Here is a 19,164-nt window from a genome sequence, read left to right on the forward strand (position 1 = left end):
AAATGAACCTGACTCCTGTCTGACTGCTGAGCGTGGACACTTCCTGTGTCTGTCCTTTCAAATTAAATTCACACATGGTCCAGTCATATAGGACTACACGTTCAGTTCTCTGATACACACTGATCACTTCACACATGTGCTTTGAAGGCAAAACAATCTGAATGAAACTAAGTACTGGATTACTGATTACCCACATTGTTGTTGTTACATTATTGACTTGACCTCAATTCTGATGACTCATTCATTTCTGTACTTAACATCCATCAACATGTGCTTTCCTCGTAAGAATGGAACAGACGCATGTCTACAGAGACACAGAGGGACAAAGACCAGAGACAGAAGAGGAGGAGGAGGAGCGGCGACATGTTGAGTGGCGACTCGACGGCAGCGGGAGGAATTGCTCCACCCTGCTGCCATTGAATGTTCACTTCCTGTTTGTATTGACTCTGCTCTGGTCCATTCACAATGGTGGAAGGCGGCAATGAAGGTCAACCAGTCGCCATCGCAGGCGAGGAAATGGCTCCATTCAGCCGACAAGTTCTTCACAGTTTCTTCTACTATCTCTGAGAGACGTTTGAAATGAACCTTCATTTTTTGTAGTTTTTAAAATCACTTATATTTCTGTATTTTCAGTGTTCAATATTGATGGTTGTGACACACTGCACATACAGACCATGCCAGCAATGGCCCTTTGAAAGCTTGCTCCCTATAAAACTCTAAACTTCAGTGTCTCCAGGGTCAGTAAAAGGTAAGAAGACAGGAAAAAACACCCCTTCATGACAGTTGATCTAGTACCAATGAAACCATTTCAGCCCCCTGACCCTCTCATTAATGTAAAGCGAGGTAACAAGACACAAAGCAAAGGCCCCACCATCAGCACACAGCCTCGTATAACTCCGCTGTGGCGGACGGGGGAGGATTTCTTCCGTAGTGCTGTGCATGGGCTTGAGCTGAGCATTCTTCACATGCCGAGCTCCATCACAGGGCCCGTCCTCAAGTCCTTTAACCACTGGTGTACCAAATCTGAACTGGATCAGCTGCATTTTATGATGCAAGCCTGCCTCATTCTCCACACTTAAATATATTTTAAAGCAGTTCCCAAAGAGAGGACACTATGGAATCCCTGAAATGAAAAAAGAAATCCTGGGATCCATTTTCTAATTCTGATCTAATGTGTTTTCTCACCTGTTTGCAAAACGTTTTGCCAGGGTAATCTCTTTAATTTACTATCTACTTTTTCATCTGTGAAAAAGAAATGGTAACCTGCACTACAATACAAGGTGCCACCTGCTAAACGCGCTCTCACACCGATGGACGAACCATCAGGAGCAATTTGGGATTCAGTATCTTGCTCAAGGATGCTTTGACATGCAGCCAGGGATTGAACTGCTGATCTTCTGATTAGTGGACGACCTGCTCTACCTCTGAGCCACAACCACGAGAGACATGACAGTAAAATTGTAGACCTTGCTAACACACAATATAGGTACTAGGTTTGGGGGAAAAAATCAATACAGCATAATATTGCGATATTGTTGTGTGGCGATATCGTATCGTCACACAGTGCCAAGTATAGATTTTCAGTAACCACTTATCCTGTTAGAGGTCGCAGGGGGCTGGAGCCTATCCCAGCTGACACTGGGTGAGAGGCAGGGTTCACCCTGGACAGGTCACCAGACTATCAGAGGGCTGACACATAGAGACAGACAACCATTCACACTCACATTCACATCTACGGACAATTTAGAGTCACCAGTTAACCTGCATGTCTTTGGACTGTGGGAGGAAGCTGGAGCACCTGGAGGAAACCCACGCTGACACAGGGAGAACATGCAAACTCAATGCTAACCACTGTGCCACCTTTAAAATTTCAAATTAATTAAATCTAAATGATTAATATGACGGGCAGCACGGTGGTGTGGTGGTTAGCACTGTCGCCTCACAGCTAGAGGGTTGCCGGTTCGATCCCGGGTGTGGAAGCCCTTCTGTGTGGAGTTTGCATGTTCTCCCCATGTCAGCGTGGGTTTCCTCTGGGTACTCCAGCTTCCTCCCACAGTCCAAAGACATGCAGGTTAACTTTGTCTGTCTCTATGTGTCAGCCCTGTGATAGTCTGGTGACCTGCCCAGGGTGAACCCTGCCTCTCGCCCAGTGTCAGCTGGGATAGGCTCCAGCCCCCCCTCGACCCTCAAGAGGATGACACGGTTAGAAGATGAATGAATGAATGATTAATATGACATATACAAATTAAACTTTAGGTAGCACACTAGAATAATATAATCAGTTGCTTTTTCAGTCCACTAGATAATTTTTCTGCAGCAAAAAATGGCTGAAATGTGATGAACAGACGAACAACTTAATCTTATTGGATAGTTTTCCTTTGGGGACATAATTTACAGTTAAGAAAATGTAATAAATCCTAATATATTTTAATGCAATAATTAGCATATCACAACATGTTTAAAATTGCAGTAATATTGTATTGTGGCTTAAGTATTGTGATAATATCGTATCGTGGATCCTCTGGTGATTCCCACCCCTAATAGGTACCTTGCGTTAAAGAGTGAAATTAAACCTCACCTGGAGGCAACATAAATGCTTCTAGTCCTATTTAGAACAAAGGGTCGTGGTGCATTCATGGTTGAAATGAGTATTACAACAACATGTAGAAAATTATACTGACGGAAATATGTCACCTGACAAATTAAGAAATTTAGAAAGACTATCCTGGCAAAACCTTTTTTTCAGCTGTTCTTACGTCAAAAACGCAGGAGATAGGATCCTACATAAATTGACTGAAGAGCAGAGAAAGGAGTAAAATGCAACATTTAGTGCACGTGAAATGTTAAATGTGACAGTGGAAGACTTCCTCATTCATCTGCTGTGATTCCTACACCAGGATAAATATGTAACTGGAGTCATGACATATAATAACCTCTAAAACTGGACTCCCTGGGTCATATTTTATCTTCCAATAGTACAATATAGCAACAGACCCACGTCAACACGACCCTCCCTGTATTGTTATTGCTATTGTTGGAATGAACATGTGCTTTGTTTCAGCTCCATGTAACATCAGGGTGCAGCATGATGAATGTCTGTCCCCTCACCAGAACTATAGGCCCGTTTCCACTGAAGAAGTTCCTGGTACTATTTGGGGGGCAGGAACTACTACAGGAACGTCCTCTCGCTTGGCCCTCTCAACCGCCGTGTCTCCACTGAGAGAGCGGAGTACGAGGAAGGTTCCTGTAAAGTTACCGGGCTCTGTATGTGACGTAATCGTTGCGCGACCATCTTGACCGGGGCGACATAGGGACGCCGTTAGCCGATAGCGGTGTCTGTAATAACTCACTTAATGGCCCGTGAAAAAAATATTTTTTCCAGCGGATGTCTTAGTTACAACATGATTGAGCTAACTGGAGTAGTTTCATGTCGTATCCGACAACGGGAGGCTTTTAACAGATGACGTCCTGATGTTAGCTTTGCTGCTGCTGTTAGCTGTCCCTGTCAGCTGATGCTTTCTAGACATCGTGATTTCCCAAAACTGAATAAATACCACACATAGCAACACAAAACTGCTTTGCTAGCTCAATCATGTTGTAACTAAGATATCCGCTGGAAAAAATATTTTTTTCACGGGCCATTTAGTGAGTTTTTTTTACATGGCGGCGGAAGCTATATGAACGAGCTAACCCTCGTCTGCTGAGTTTTAAAAATGCCGGCTATTTTGTTGCTTTCTGTTGACGTCACATCCCTCCTTGAGTATATCCAATCAGCACCAAGTAATCCCCAAGCACCAGCCAGGAGTCTTTCGGGGCCGTTCTGAGTACCTACTCCGAGGCAGGGACTTGTTTAGCCCCCGTAAAAGTTCCGGGACTCTGTCCTTCGGGGGTGGTTCCTGCGGTGGAGACACGCACCAACGGCCCCGGCCCTGTAAAATTACCCCAAAGTTTCTGCGGTGGAAACGGGCCTTATGTGGGTGCAATGACACTTTAAGAAGTTTTAGATACATTTTAGAAACTGAAAAAAGTTCTAAAATTTAACTGTAAATATATTAAATGTATAAAATGGCTCTAAAAGTTTGGAAAGTATAATGTCGTGGTTTGATACTGAGGTCAACTCTCCTCCATCTCAAGGTGAAGTGCAGTGACCCCTGACTGACAGCATCCACATGACGCCTACACTCAGTGACTCAGTGGCTGAAGGCTGCGCGTACAGGAGGCCCTCACTTCCCGTGGAGACACTCTCCCTCCTCTTTCTTCTTCTCCAGAGACGTTTGATGGCGCTCTCGCATTCCTCACGCAGGACAGAGGGAGTAAACTCCAAACAGCCCAGTTGGGAAATCCACCTGATATTTCAACATTTCAGCGCTCAGGCCGGCGTTACGTAACCGCAGCGCTGCACACTTGGCAGTAAAGAGTGTATTGTGTTGCATCTATGGCGCTCTTGACTGCTTTCATTAAAAATTCCTGACTGAAGGAGGCAGAGCGGCTTTGAACCTCTGAGTGGAGAGGCTTTTACAACAGCAGAGCAACACTTGCTGAGATGCACACAACAGTAACAGTAACTCACACTCTGTATGAATACATGCTACAATTCGTCCTCTGTCTCTCCGCTGTCTCACACATTCACACAGTAGAGGTGCAAAAGCAGTTTTATATTTTATTTCAGGAATTGTCACTGTCAGTTTTCCAAACAAAAAACTTTTATACGATATTAGTGATAACTGCTGCTTTTTATGATGTCTATTTAAAATATTTTAGCATCTATTTTAGCATCTGGTGCCCACTTAAGACATGCATTAATTGTTAATATCTTCGCACTTTCATCCCAACAATTTGGTCCACTTTGTCCAAGTGGTGTTGCCGTACCCCAGCAGAAATCGTTGCTCCACTACTGTCGGTACAACAATGTCAAACAGTGTACTGCCTCTATTTCATTACTTACACGTGTTTTAAAATTGTAAAACTAGAATGTAATCAATGTGTTCTGTTGGATTTATGACTGATGACTGCTATAGCTTTTGTAAAGTGTTAGTATGTCATAAAAACGTCATAAAAATGTTGTAAGATGAATCAAAAGTTGACTCCCTGAAATGGCCCTCAGTCATCAACACTTTGAGAACTTCTGATGCTGGAGATTGTGGAGAAAGATTTTGACTTTTAAAGCTAACATAGTTAAACCATTAGTTAATCTAATATTACCATGAAGCAGTCACACTCACTGATTTACAACACCGCCCTGCGAGGCACTGATACAGCTACAGATATCAAAGAGATGGTTAGATCGATATGAACATCAGCATCCAAAGCACATTCTCGTGCCCAGGACAGGACCACACACTCCTACGAGAAACTGTTGAGACATTAACCCATATACACACACACACGCACGCTCAAACACATCTCCTCCTCTGTCTCTGGCTCACCTGGTCGCAGCCGGCGTTGACCAGCTCCTGCAGCATCTGCCGGTTGACCTCCCCGGCGCCTGCAGGGTGTCCTGACCCAGAAGATGGGCCCGACTCGTTGGCGAAGGGCATGAGGGACTTGCGGATTTCCCGCAAGGCATTCTGGTAGTTGTTGAACTTCTGCGGGGGTCGGAGCTGCTGCTGTCGGCTGGCTGTGTCTTTCCCGCTCTTGCAGTCGGCCCCTCTGCCGCCCTCTGTCCGGGAGCTGCCCCCGTGCAGGGCCTGGCTCACCAGCTTGGCCGGCTGCTTCAGACCCTCCTTGATCTCCTGGAGCCGCTGGCGTGTGTTGCCCACATACGGGGCAGCAGGGAAAGTCTTGGGCCTCATGGCCTCAGTGCCCAGGGCAGGCACCTACTCTAAAAGGGAAACACACACACACACACACACACACACACACACACACACACACGAGCTGGCACACACTCCCCGACACCCTCCAAAAGATCCCTTTCAAGCTGGCTGACCTAAATAGTGCAGAGTCTCCAGGAGCACAGATTGGAGGCACAGATTGTAGAGTCCTCCTCTGTGTCCCTTGTTTTGTTGTGTCTCTCTTTGTGTCTGATTCCTGCAGATGCTGGTGGGCTGGATGACGCTGAGGTGTGGTACTACAGACATTCCATGGTGTGGCTTTCAAGGCTCAGGTTCCAGCTTATTCCAGGAAATGCAGCCGGTCACGAGGGCACCGCGGAGCCAAACCATGATGCTGCCAATCTCCGCCTGTGGAGGAAGGGATGGAGTTAGAGCACGGTGGACTGCGGTCATGCATGGTGTTTATGTTTTTCTTATTTTCTAAATTTAAAGCAAACACTGGGCAGTTTACATCTTACGCACAGGAGAGGTTGTGCTTTTAATTAAATAGACCAAACAGACCAACAGCTCATCAAAGAGGACACATCACACAAAACGTCATGAACTTAAAATCCAGACTTACAGGGTATTTTTCAACCTAGACCCTAATTTTCTGTGTTTTTTAAGTGAATAATGGGAACGACAATTTTTGAAGTCGGTCCAGTATTAAGCGAGCAGTGTCCAGACTGCAATAGAAACATTCAAGGTTCGTTCACACCATCAATTTACGTCCACCTAAGTGCTTGTTTTTGCCACTGACAGGCTCAAATTGTTAAGAGAGAAAGTGTCAGCCAAGATTATTGAAAGGATCCCAACAGAGATAGACCTTTTTGTTGGTCTAGAAATGGTCCCAAAGTTACTATCATCAAACCCACCAGACTCCATATAAAAAACCAGCAATTTTACCATCATCAAACACTCGTCATTCAAAGTTGACAGAAGCAAAATAAAACTCACAGAAGCCATCTTGGTTCCACTTTGCATTGTTTAACAATTACCAACTCCGGTTTGATTAAAATAAACCCTTAATTCACCCAGTTAGATGTTAAAATATTCTGGCTCTATTCACGCTAAAATCACTGTTTATTTAAATGGAGTCTGGTGGGTTTGGTGATGGTGATTTCAGGGCTGTTTCTGGTTAAACAAAAAGGATCTAACGCTTCATCCAAAAAGTGTTAGATTGTTTAGCTTCTTGGGGAAAAGTCGCGAAAGGACCTGTAGCTCATGATGTTGCCAGTCCCTCTGCAATAACATTATAAGACATCATCACAGCATAGGCTAATGGCGTTGAATAGCGTTAGCGCTGCTGTTCCGTCTCGAAACGTGTAGAATTCACTAAAACATGCTAGTGTTAACAGCTGTAGGGGAAGAGGACTGTTGGCCCTCTTGCCGACTCCACCCTCACCACACCCCCCAACTATGACCAAACGTTCGGTGTTTCTCAAGGTCAAGGATCCTTCCTTGGTAGAACGGGTCCTTCCTTACTTAACACTTTGCGCTCCATCAGTGCTGTGACTGATTAATTTAAAACTTCTATGTTTTATCTAAATCACATATTTTAAAAACTCTAATATTCATCAGTGGGCACATTGGAAAGTGTAAATTATGAGGTTCCTGTCAATATGTTTTTCATGCTTGTGTGATAAAAACTCCTGGAGATATTAATCCAAATAAATGACATATTTATCTAAATCCTGCTGAGCTCCTCTGGTGCAGGTGTCACTGGAGAGGCCCTACGTTGTTCGCAAAGAATTGTGGGCATTTTATACCCACTGAGGATACACACATGCATCCTTGAAAGTTCTCTGAAGGAAGAACTCAGTCCTCTGTCAAATGTAAAGGATCCTTGACATGGGACAGTCCTTGAAATTCAGCCATTTAAGGATCCTTCCTTGACTTTGAGAAACACCCACTGACCGTATTGCAGTTGGACACTGATAAACAACACCAACATGAAATGTTTGACAGTGTTTAGACTTTACAACATTTCACTATAAGGTTTTATACATGTTTTCTGTAGCATCTCATCAGAGGTGGATGACGTGATCAGCTGTTATCTAGTATTTAAAACAAGTTCTATCCCAGTCTGATACCAGCCTGACCTTAACACTGGCCTAACAGTCAATGAGTTTACAGCAAATTTACTGTGGCAGACAAATTTCCAGTGTCTAAATAAAGTCATGAGTTTTATCTCAGTTGTAGTGCTGCCCAGGCCATCCTCGTTCTGACTCAGACTTCCAGGTTTTACTGGACTCAGTCTGGTTCCATGTGATGTTTGTCACATTTTCTAACCATTACTGGAAATAAAGTCTGTTTGTTTTGATTTTTGTGACATAAACATTCTGCCTACCATACACAACATGGCTTTAAAAATACTTTTAATAGACCAGTCACACATTATACGATTTTGCAAGGATTGGGGGTTTTGCAGGGTCACTGTTTGCAAGACTACAGCTAGATTCCTTTTAAGATTATTTACCATCCTGCTCCTGGTGGAAAATATTACACCAAACTCCCTTTAAGAAATATGAAATTCTAACATTTCCTCACATGTCCGCAAAACACATAACTCTAGAAACACAAAATAAAAGGCTTCATATGTCGACAGGATTCTTGTCAATTCGGCAACAATATAATCCTTAAAGATGAACTGTATTTACGTACAAACTTCATATTTTGGATTTTGTCACCATAAGTCGCCACAAGCCTCCTATTGTAGTGGGAGGAGACAGTGAGTGTTGACATTGGAACAGTCCTTCGATCGTTGAGTTTAAAGTGTCATAAATCTCAGTCTCAAGTCAGTCTTTTTCTCTTCTTGATGTTCAGACAAAATCAAACAAGTTTAATACTATCTCAAGTCTTTAGTTTTAGCTCACGCAGATACTGACGTTGAGGCGCAAGAACGTGAACAAGTCTTGGTTCAAAAAAGGAGGAGAAACTGGTGGAGCTGTGAAGTGAACAAGAGTCTGTGTTTAACTCAGTGTGTGTCTGATTCACCAACCAGCTCTTATTTTAGTGAGTAATCTTAATTTCTGAATCAGTTCTCCTCTCATTCTCATGGTCTCCTCCGACTAAAATAGGGCAGCTAGCCAACGGAGGCTGGTAGTGGGCTGAGGCAACAGTATCCAAAATGGGATTATATTGATGCCAAATTGACAAAAATACAGTCAACATATGACGCCTTTTATTTTGTGTTTGTAGAGTTATGTGTTTTGCAGACACGTAAGGAATTGTTAAATCATCATATTTCTTAAAGGGAGTTTGGAGTTGTGTTTTCCACCAGGAGCGGGATGGGAAATAACCTCAAAAAGAATCTGGTTGTAATCTTGCAAACAGTGAACCTGCTAGATCCCCAATCTTTGTAAAATCTTATCATGTGTGATTGGTCTAATAAAAGTGTTTTCAGAGTCTTGTAGTGTATGGTAGGCAGAATGTTTATGTCAAAAAAATCAAAACAAAATGACTTAATTTCCAGTAATGGTTATAAAATGTGACAAAAAAAACATGGAACCAGACTGAGTCCAGTAAAACCTGGAATTCTGGAAGTCTGAGTCAGTACGAGCACAGCCTGAGCAGTACTACCTAATGCATAATTCAGGAATGCTCGAGGTCATAAAACACCGCCTGCCCCCCCTCCGCGCCCCATCAATGCATAGCAGCGGTTGCACAAGTCAGCCCCTGTCACTGCATACTTCTGCGACGTGGTCATCGGTAAACACCCTTGTGAGAGCGCAGCGCTCCGACGTGGGGTCAAAACAAGTCGGCGGCCCTCCCTGCGTCAGCCCCTCTGCCTGCGATGTTCCCCCGAGATCAGACATTTAACACCGTTTGACAGTCTTATCTGGGGGAACATACTCCGCATTCTGCCACAGCAGCGTTACTCCTCCAGGGCAGATGGAATGACGTGTGGAGTAAATGCACATGTTCCTGTCAGGAGCCTCACGTGAGGACTCGCAGGCCAACGTGAAACACTCACATCTCTGGTGACACAATGAGGTGTGAGGTGTTTGGAGGGTTTCTGCTGGATTAAATAGAGGACGAGAGGACAGGGCGCAACAATGGTAACCACAAAAACCACAACAGACTGTTGTATTTGGTTCTAATCATGAATCCGAGCTCATAAAAAATGACAAAGATTGAGTGTTCCTCAAAGGACTTTACCTCTGACTGGATTTAAAAGTCTCTGTAATAGATTACACACCATCCTGGGGACAATAAAACTCTCCAATGACACAATTATCTTCAGGGTAACAGTAGCAGGATGAAAACTATGCTAGTAGCTCTGTGGGGCTAAACTTAGGCACAGCTGTGCTTTGAGCTAAATGCTCCAAATGGTTACATGCTGATGTTTATCAGGTATAATATCAACCATGTTCACCATCTTATTTTAGCCTGTTAGCGTGAAAACATTTGCTAATTAGCAATCCTTAAAAAGCTCCAGTGAATGGGCCCTCGCCAAATTTGCTTGACTCAAGTCAATGCATAGATGTAAACTGACTGAGAGACATGAGGGCTGCATTGTAGAGATGCACGATATTGGATTTTTTGCTGATGTCTGTTATGCCGATAGGTAACAACTCATTTGACCGATACCAATATCGATATATCCTCTTTTTTCCCCTCCTAATTTGAGCGATCATCAAGTCTCTTCTGTAGTGGAATTGAGACTCTGAAGTCGTTGAAATCCGACGCTTGGGCAGTGACTTGCGGCATCAGACAAAAAAGGTCGTCTTTTAACGCTGGCATGATACACGGCCGGTCACCGTAATAGTTTAGCCGCATCAGGACAAATGCGGTGGGACAAAAACAAAAGTGAAGGTGGCGAAAATCCAACTAGGGCGGGCGGGAAGGGTGGTGGATGGGTCCAACAAACACCAAGCGAAAAAGTCAAATGGCTGAAAAAAACTTAAAACACTCGGGGGTTTAAACACAACACAAAACCACTATTACAAATTTTTGCATTTGCCTACAAACTATACTATGTATCACCAAACATATCCAGATACTCATATGTATCGTTCTTTTCTTACACCCCTGTAAATAAGTGGACAATAGTAGACCATATCTGATCTTCTAAAAGCTCAAAACCATTTTAAATTAAGCCATCTGACCCCTGTCACTACATGTGACCTGCCCCCCAGTCAGCTGTTTATACAGTTATGCAGTATGACCAAAATGGAAATAGGTGCTATTTGCATTTGGACCTGAGGAACTTCTGCATAGTTCTAAGAGCCGCCTTTTTTGGTTGTGTCCACACTTTCAGGACTAGGAACGATCGTAGCTCTTAGAACGCTGTTTTGAGGGACTTTTTAAGCTCCTATTTCAGAGAAGATACTTGCTGTTCCTTAGAAGGCAGGAAATCTCCCAGCACAGGATGAAGTGTGAATAAGTGACGGAAGTGTACGTGGACGGGTCGAACCAGAGTGTAATACCAACGAAACAATGACAGAAAACACGGACAAATACACCAACAGTAAAGTCCAGGCTTTACTGATTATATGGCGCTAATACAACGTGAGTTTGACTCATCAAAACAAAATACAAAACAGTTCAAAACCATGTAGTTCTCGGGGGAACTTCCCGGTGGGCAGAAACGTTCAGTCAAAAACACCTCAAGAGACAAACCACGTCTGGCTGAACATCCCAGTTTATCATTGTTCCATTTAAAATGTTCATTCTTTCTTTCTTTCAATTTTTATCCACTAAATGAAAGTCTCACTTCAATAGCCAACCGTCACCTCTTGAGAGAAGACCCTTAAACTGACGGGCTGGTCGGTTTCCTGTCCTACTGAGCGGCTCACATGCTTCAAATATCCTCCTCAGCCACAGAAAGATTTCCGTTTGGCTGGCACTGGAAGTCTCTCTGGTCTCCAGATACAGATCTGGTTTGTTACCTACACGGAAAACTGCCAGACACAATCCAACCCTGGCAAGTTTCGACACGGCTGTGGTTTTAAAATCTTGTCTGCCATTACAACCATTTTGTTGAGCAATCAGCATTTAATGGATCTGGTTGTGTTTCAGAAAGTCTGATTGGCAGGTAGATTACTCACAGAATTCCACCTGATTATTTAAGCCACAATTATCCTGACACATAAAAAATAATTGATGGGCTAAAGGCGTTTCCTCCACCAATTCCATTCATTTATATATCACAACACCTTTTAGGGCTTATACCGTTCCCACGAACCACTGGCATAAAGACAAGCTGTGTTCAAGCTTTTTAAAAGGTTGTTTGTAGCCAGTTTAACCCTCCGCTGCCTATTTCACCAGTGAGTTAGCTTCACTGCTAGCTAACAGCAACTGTAGGAAGTATTGTTGAGAGCATTAATACTTGTGTGGTGGTGCGTCTGCTGCAGTTCCACCTCAAAAACACTAGTCGGTGGTGGGGTTTCAGTGAAGTGCTGCTAAGTTTAGTTGATTCAAAACACACATTAAACATGGCTTAATAGAGACAATTTCAAACACAAGTACACAAATCAGCTTCACTATAACTCGCAGCATTCACAGACAAACACTTGTCTTTATCTGGACACATTTTCCCCACAAATACAACATGCTAATGTTATTAGCACAAGCCTATGGCATTTTACATTGTATAAATTAGCCTAGTGGCTAGCTGACTATTCCTCTTCTCATATGAAGCCAGGGACAACAGCAACATTTAACAAAGGTAACTTTACAAAATTCGTCTCCATTACAGCTCACAAAGAACCTTAGTTCCCTCATCTCTAAGTCAATGAGTTTTCTGAACTGATTTTTGGTTAGACACCTTAAATAAGGTCTGTCATTAACACCAGTTTTGGGGATTTTACCATTTTATTCTATGACAAAAAATACGACAGTAAATAACCCACTGATGAATTTTGAATCTTTTACGTATCTCTAACAAGGCAGTTGCTAACAAGTGGCTAAATGAGACTACAAAGTAGAGGTGGCCGATATGGCCCTAAAACAATATCTTGATATTTCAGGGTATCTTTGCGATAACGATATTCTTGACAATATGCAAAATGAGTAAAAAAAAAAAAAAAAAATATATATATATATATATATATATATATATATAAATAATTAATTTAAGAAAATAGAATTGCAACAAAATAAATTAAATAGTTTTCCTTCAAATATTCAATAAAAACTAAAATGATCTCTCATTTCTTTAGTTTGTGAACAACAGTAGTGAGATTCAGATTCTGTATACAATATTAATAGTTCAACTAAATAAAATCTACCACAAATTAGCTTCCAAATACAAAAAATATCCCCTGGGATCTATCTATATAGATCAACAGGTGAAATCCTAAATGATTGAGTTGTTGTTTTTTTTCCACCTGGACCTTCATGCTCTGCCATTTCTCCTCTAATCATCACACTGTAACCTGTGACAGGCTGTCATGATACCACAACTATCACACATTCACATATATGGAGTTTTTTTGTCAAACTGCAAGTGGCACATAAGTTTATATTACCAAAGATTTATGACAAAATCACTTGATGACACCGTCTCCCGTGTGCACACAGCGAGAGAGGAGAGGGAGAGACGCTGTGCTGCTGCCAGAGGAGCCGCTGAATGAGTTCCCTCTGAGCGGTAAGTCACTAAAAGTGTCTGAGAAGTCCGGGGCTGTTCATAAAACATTCAGGACGCCACAGTTTATTCCACACTACTGAAGCTGCTCCTCTTTTTGGAACCACCGTGGAGTTGGTAATAATTTCACTTTCAGCCATGCCTGTTGTTGCCGTGGGTAACAGTATGACGCCAATATGTCAACAAGACGAAATATTGTGGATATCCTGATATGAATTTTTCATATCATTAAAAATTACACCAGTATTATTGTGAACAAGATGACACGGCACTCCTCTAATACAGAACGTCATCAGGCTGAACCGTTTCATGTGAAGTAGTATGAAGTATTTTTAATTTGCTGCAGCTTTGGATTCGCACCTCTGACTGCCTTCTTTGACTTCAACTGAAGCTCTTAAATATTGCAGTATTTTAGAGCTATCCATCAAATAAAACTGACATAAAAAACATGATTTCTCTTAGCTGAGTTTCATTGAAAAACTTTAATTTATTGGTCTTAATATAGAGAGGGAAAAATATCACATGATGGCCATGGTTGCCAAACAGTACATTTCAAAGAACATCAAGTTGATCATTTTATGTGTTTTGAGCACATTTCCCAAGGTTTTATATTCTGTATATGGATATAAAAATATGCCCTTATTAACATTGTGATTATGATCTTAACCACATGGCCCACAGCTACTTCCCAGTACTGGAATCATGGCGTTCACACCAAAGTAGCCAAACATAAGAAGTCCTTGAACTACACCCCCCACGCCTCCTCCCTGGCAGACCTCATCCCTTTGGGCCATTTCTGAGAAGGACACAGCCCTCACTGTTTGTACAGATAAATCTTTGTATGGATAAAAACATGTTTTCTTTTTTATATTTGTGGGTGGTGTAGTAGGGTGGAGACAAGGGTGCCAAGCTGCATAGATGTTGCCCCATCTCTGGGATCTCTTGCCTCCATTCCTGTGATGCTTTAGGCGCCATGTCCGACCAGTGAGCATTCCATTCCACAAGTAACTACAAGTAAACTCATACCACTGTTGAATCATGGGACAGTCTGGGACAGTCTACGCTGACCAAAATAAACCAAAAAAAAGAAAGATATGGATGATCCACGTCTGGAAATAGGAGGATGCAGGGGCAGGTCCAAACTTAAAAATTTACCAGGAAAAAATGTACACTGCTCTTCTGAAAACCGCAGCTCACACACACATCCACAAACACACAGCATAACTTCCATACTTAACCCTAACCTTTAACAACACATACCTGAGCCTTATCTCTGCTCTGACCTAACCTCTGACTCTGAAATGGACCACACTCGACAGGAAAGTACGCAAAACATTCAGACTCACAAAAATGTTGACACTTCATGCTGCAAGAAATGTACACTGACAAAAAAGCATGTAAATTTATAAAAATCATTAAGCCGGTAAAGATAAGTCCACTTATTTCGAGAATTTTCCTAAAACTGTGACATTTTCTAGTAAAACACACAAAAATTACCTCTCAAAAACAAGTTGACTTACAGTGAACTAATGTTGCCATCAACAGATTTTTCACACGTTTTTGAAACTTCAGTTTTATAATATTAATAATAACAACAACAATAATAATAATAACTTTATTAAAAAATATATATATAATTTTATGAAATAATTGTATAAAAATATGTAAACTTCGAAAATAAATGCAAGCAGGTAATAAATCTACTTTTTTTTTTTTTTAAACCAATTTTCCTGAAACAAAGACAATTCTTATGATGGTAATAATAATAATAATAATAATATAATAAAATAATAAAAAATATATTTTTTTAAAAATGAATAAAAATATAATATAATCTATAAAAATAAAATATTTATTTTATATTAGTTGTTATTCAACAAAATTAACTTGATGACTATAATAATAATAATAATTATTATTATTATTATCATCATTATTGTTATTATATAAAATAATTTTCATTTTTTAATTATCATATTAAACTACTTTAAAACAATTTTAAAATTATGATTATAATTTCATAAAAATATGTTAACTGAAAAAATAAAAATCTGCAAGCCGGTAAAAATAAGTCCACTTGTTTTACCAATTTTCCAGAGACAAGCATGTCTTTAAATAAAATATATCATCACAAAAATATCACAAAAAATGTCACTTCAAAATCAAGTTGACTCACCCAGGAGATGAGTGACATAATGTTGCCGTTGACAGATTTTTCACATTTATGGGAAATTAACAACTCAACTGAAAGTCAAAGCCAATGTGAATTACTTCAACCTGCAGTTCCTGTAATGGCCACTAGATGCTGACTCTAGAGCTCCTTCCTGCTGCACAAAAACCCACCAACACCCACTAACATCTGGCTTATTTCTTTAGTTGGAAAGGTTAACTTTAGCATTCCCACCCAGAACAAATGCCTCTGCAGTGGTCACGGGTATTTATTGTGGATGTATTATTAGATTTGGAGATGGTGCCTATTCAGTCCAATGAGAACTGCTCATCTGACGCATAACTCAAAAAAGTTTCTAGCTTCTGGGCTTACTTCCGGGGTGTGCAGCCCACTGAATATGAGCAATAGTGTTTCTCCAGCTGCTCCTGCCTGCATGTTCCCACTCGGCCTATAGACTTCACATTGGGATGATGTCACAAAATTTCAAAAAAATTCTTTTATCAGGTCGACGAAAGTCTAGTTGTGTTATTGGGAGCCAGAATAGAAGGAGTCATGGCTCAAAACCAGCCGCCACTGCCCGTCAACAAAAACAAAGACAACTATGGTTAAATGTGATAAGACCAAAGGACTGGACGGAGGCCATCATCAAAAATGCTCACATGTGCAGCGCACACTTCATATCAGGTTAGGGAAAAAGTATTTCCTGTTGTAGGGATGAATAAGGTTATGTGTATTAAGGGTTATCATGTCCACCTCATCAGAAACTGGGGAGGGATTAAGAGGAATATTGGATTTCTCTGGAACGCTAACTTTTTAGCACATTAGCTAACGTTAGCTTCCATAGCAAAACAAACAAGTGTGGTCCTCCTTTGTAAGATTGGCTTCCTGTGACATCATCCATCCACTGAGTGAGAGCATACGGGTCGGCCAGTCTGGTCCCGTTGGTCAGTGTTTACTTATTCAAGTAACACTGGCGGTCCCGGAGAGTGAGTGACCTGACATGGTGCGTTGGTAAATTCAGTCTGATGCTCTACACTAAAATGAGAGCCCTGTTGGTGGAAGAAACGGAGCGTTATATTTCTACGTGAATTATACAGCGGTTAAACTAATCACACATTCACTCCGCTCGGCGCTCTGCTGCTCCGAGAGTGCGGCGCTCTGGATAACTGAATTGTAGGTTTGGTTATCAGTCTAGTTTGTGCTGGAGTGCAGTCCACCATTGGGACTGAATATTTCTGAACGATAGAACTTGCTAGCTAGCACTAGCTAATGTCTGTGAAGAACTGTTTTGCCTCCAGCTAAGCCCCGCCCACCAACTAACATCATACTGTCTACTAACAGTAAAAGGTTCTATTGGTCTGCTATATGTAGGGATGCATCGATCCGATATCTGCATCGAATATCGGCCTTGATATCATCAAAATAGATGGATCAGGTATCGGAAAATGCAACCTATTTCTGAGGTGATCCATTCCCTTTAAATCTGTTGTGACGCGAGCCGTTATCTGCCAATACCGCTGACATGCTGATATTATCGTGCATCCCTGGTCTTCATGGACAGATCTATAAGCCGATCACACTATGCTGATCGCTTATCAGCACTCATCCCGCTTCCTCTCGTCCAAAACGTATTTTAGTTTCTGTTGTTTGTTTTTATCCAAAAAAGACCAAAGTTGTCCCTTCTGACAATATGCTGGGGTAGAAATCTGAAGAAATATGTTCTGAAATCTTGATAATATTTGACATATTTCTTAAAATCTGACTCTTCCTGACTGCTGACAGACTTTTTAAGTGCTGCCCAGATAACATCTAACCTGTCTGACTGATTTGAGAGGATCTGGACGATAATGTCTGTATTTTGAGAATTACAGAGGAGGGGGAAGGACACATCTTCCTAACAACGAAACTTACTGCAGTTGAAAGAGAGTGCATGTGTATGAGACAGGGAAAGATGAGTCTGTCAGAGGAAAACAGAAAGTTAAAGTAGTGAGTAACTCCTCCTGGAAAGAGGATTTCAATATATTTCTGTGATGCAGAAAAGACGGCAAATCCAGTTTCAGTATCCTGAACATGCCCTGGGAAAACTCCAGGTGATGTCACAGACACTACATCTCCAGGAACACACACACAGACATCAAATTCAACCTAACACGAGCACCACAGCAGTTTACATCTTGTGAACACCCATGTGTTGTTTTGTTTTCCTGTTTACCTGCTGATGTACAGTAACACACAACACAGAGCTTTAACATCTGCCAGCATCTGTGGTGATTTCCCACTGCAGTCATCCCTGTGGTTCTTCCCCTGACAGATGCTTCCGCTCGGCCTGACAGAATTAAACCCAGCTGTGGCCCGATACCTGACGACACACTTGTTGCACCAGAGTCCTGATTATTTGAAACAAAAAGGTGACCTCTCTTCTCAGGAGACATAAATCTTAAATAAAACTTGACCATGCTCCTGCAGCCAGGTGAGGTCTGAACAAGTCACCTGAGCGTGATAAGAAATTAAATGAAAAAGGTGTGTCAAAGAGAAAGAGGGACAGAGTGTGTGTGTGTGTGAGCGTAGTAGTAGTAGTAGCACACCTGAATGAAACACATGGTTGTATCAGTGCCAAACTATGCAGGCCTTTAGGCTCGGAGAGGAGTGAAAACACCAAACAATAATCTGCACACATCCTTACCAACAAACACGATGTCACACTTTGTTTTAATTGTAAAAAAAAATCTTTAAAAAAATATCAATAATTTTTGGGTTAATTTTGTGATTTTTATGTCTATTTGCAGCCTGTTTAACCACATGTCACAACTGTATAGGTAAAGACTTGTGCATGCGGAATATCCTTTAAAAGTGTGCCAATTTACCTGGACAGCTCCTGGCTGTTTTATACTACAAGTCAGTGGCCCCAGCTTGGAGTTTGGGCCCCTTAAATTGGGGGTCTGCAGCCACAACTTCCTGCACTAACTTGACACCAGTGGATATAATGTGTAAAACATAATAATCTGTGTACAGCTTGTGCTCCATGTTTGTGTCAGAGCTTTAAAACCGTTACAAAATGGTGTCTGAGCAGTTTACAGTTTTAGCCTGGGGGCCCCTGGACATGAAAACGGTAGGAAACCCCTGTTTTACCATCCTGTGGCCCTCCCCACTGTAGGTCCCAGGCTGGGGGGGCAACACCAGAACATTGCTGTGCAGAAACAAACTGAGCTGCTCCTCTTATAAACCCCAAACACACACACACAGGGGGAAACTTTCTCTATCTTTTCTTCAACACACCCATGGAGGAACTTCTCCCTCAGCAACAAGTCGTGGAAATAAGTTTACACCACCACTCCCCTCCCCAGAAAAAGTTGAGTCTCAGCTTACCATGTGATAGAAGGAGCAAGAATAACTCAGATTGGAGGTTAATCCCGTCACACCGACACTTTGTAAAGTCCGTATCTCGGCTGGAGAGCGCGAGGAGGCGAGCGGAGGGTTCAGAAGAGACGGAGAGAGTGGGTAAATATGATGAAATGAGCCTCCATTTTCTCCCCAGACTGCAGGCAGGATCAGAAATGCAGCACAAAGTTGGACACTCGCTGCATTGTTAA

At 41.8% G+C, this 19,164-nt stretch overlaps 1 protein-coding gene across 1 annotated transcript in view; it reads right to left on the reverse strand.

The window, feature by feature from the left end:
• lats2 (large tumor suppressor kinase 2) overlaps positions 1 to 19,164 on the reverse strand; it is a 42,664-nt gene extending 23,500 nt beyond the window's left edge. The window contains exons 1-2 of the mRNA XM_050049188.1: positions 18,941 to 19,164; positions 5,427 to 6,182 (exon numbers count right to left, since the gene is read on the reverse strand). Coding sequence (XP_049905145.1) covers positions 5,427 to 5,792 — 366 coding nt within the window. The 5' untranslated portion in view covers positions 5,793 to 6,182; positions 18,941 to 19,164. The remainder of the gene's footprint in view (positions 1 to 5,426; positions 6,183 to 18,940) is intronic.

The sequence above is a fragment of the Epinephelus moara genome, chromosome 7 (genome assembly GCF_006386435.1).
Source record: "Epinephelus moara isolate mb chromosome 7, YSFRI_EMoa_1.0, whole genome shotgun sequence".
NCBI classification, from domain to species: domain Eukaryota; kingdom Metazoa; phylum Chordata; class Actinopteri; order Perciformes; family Serranidae; genus Epinephelus; species Epinephelus moara.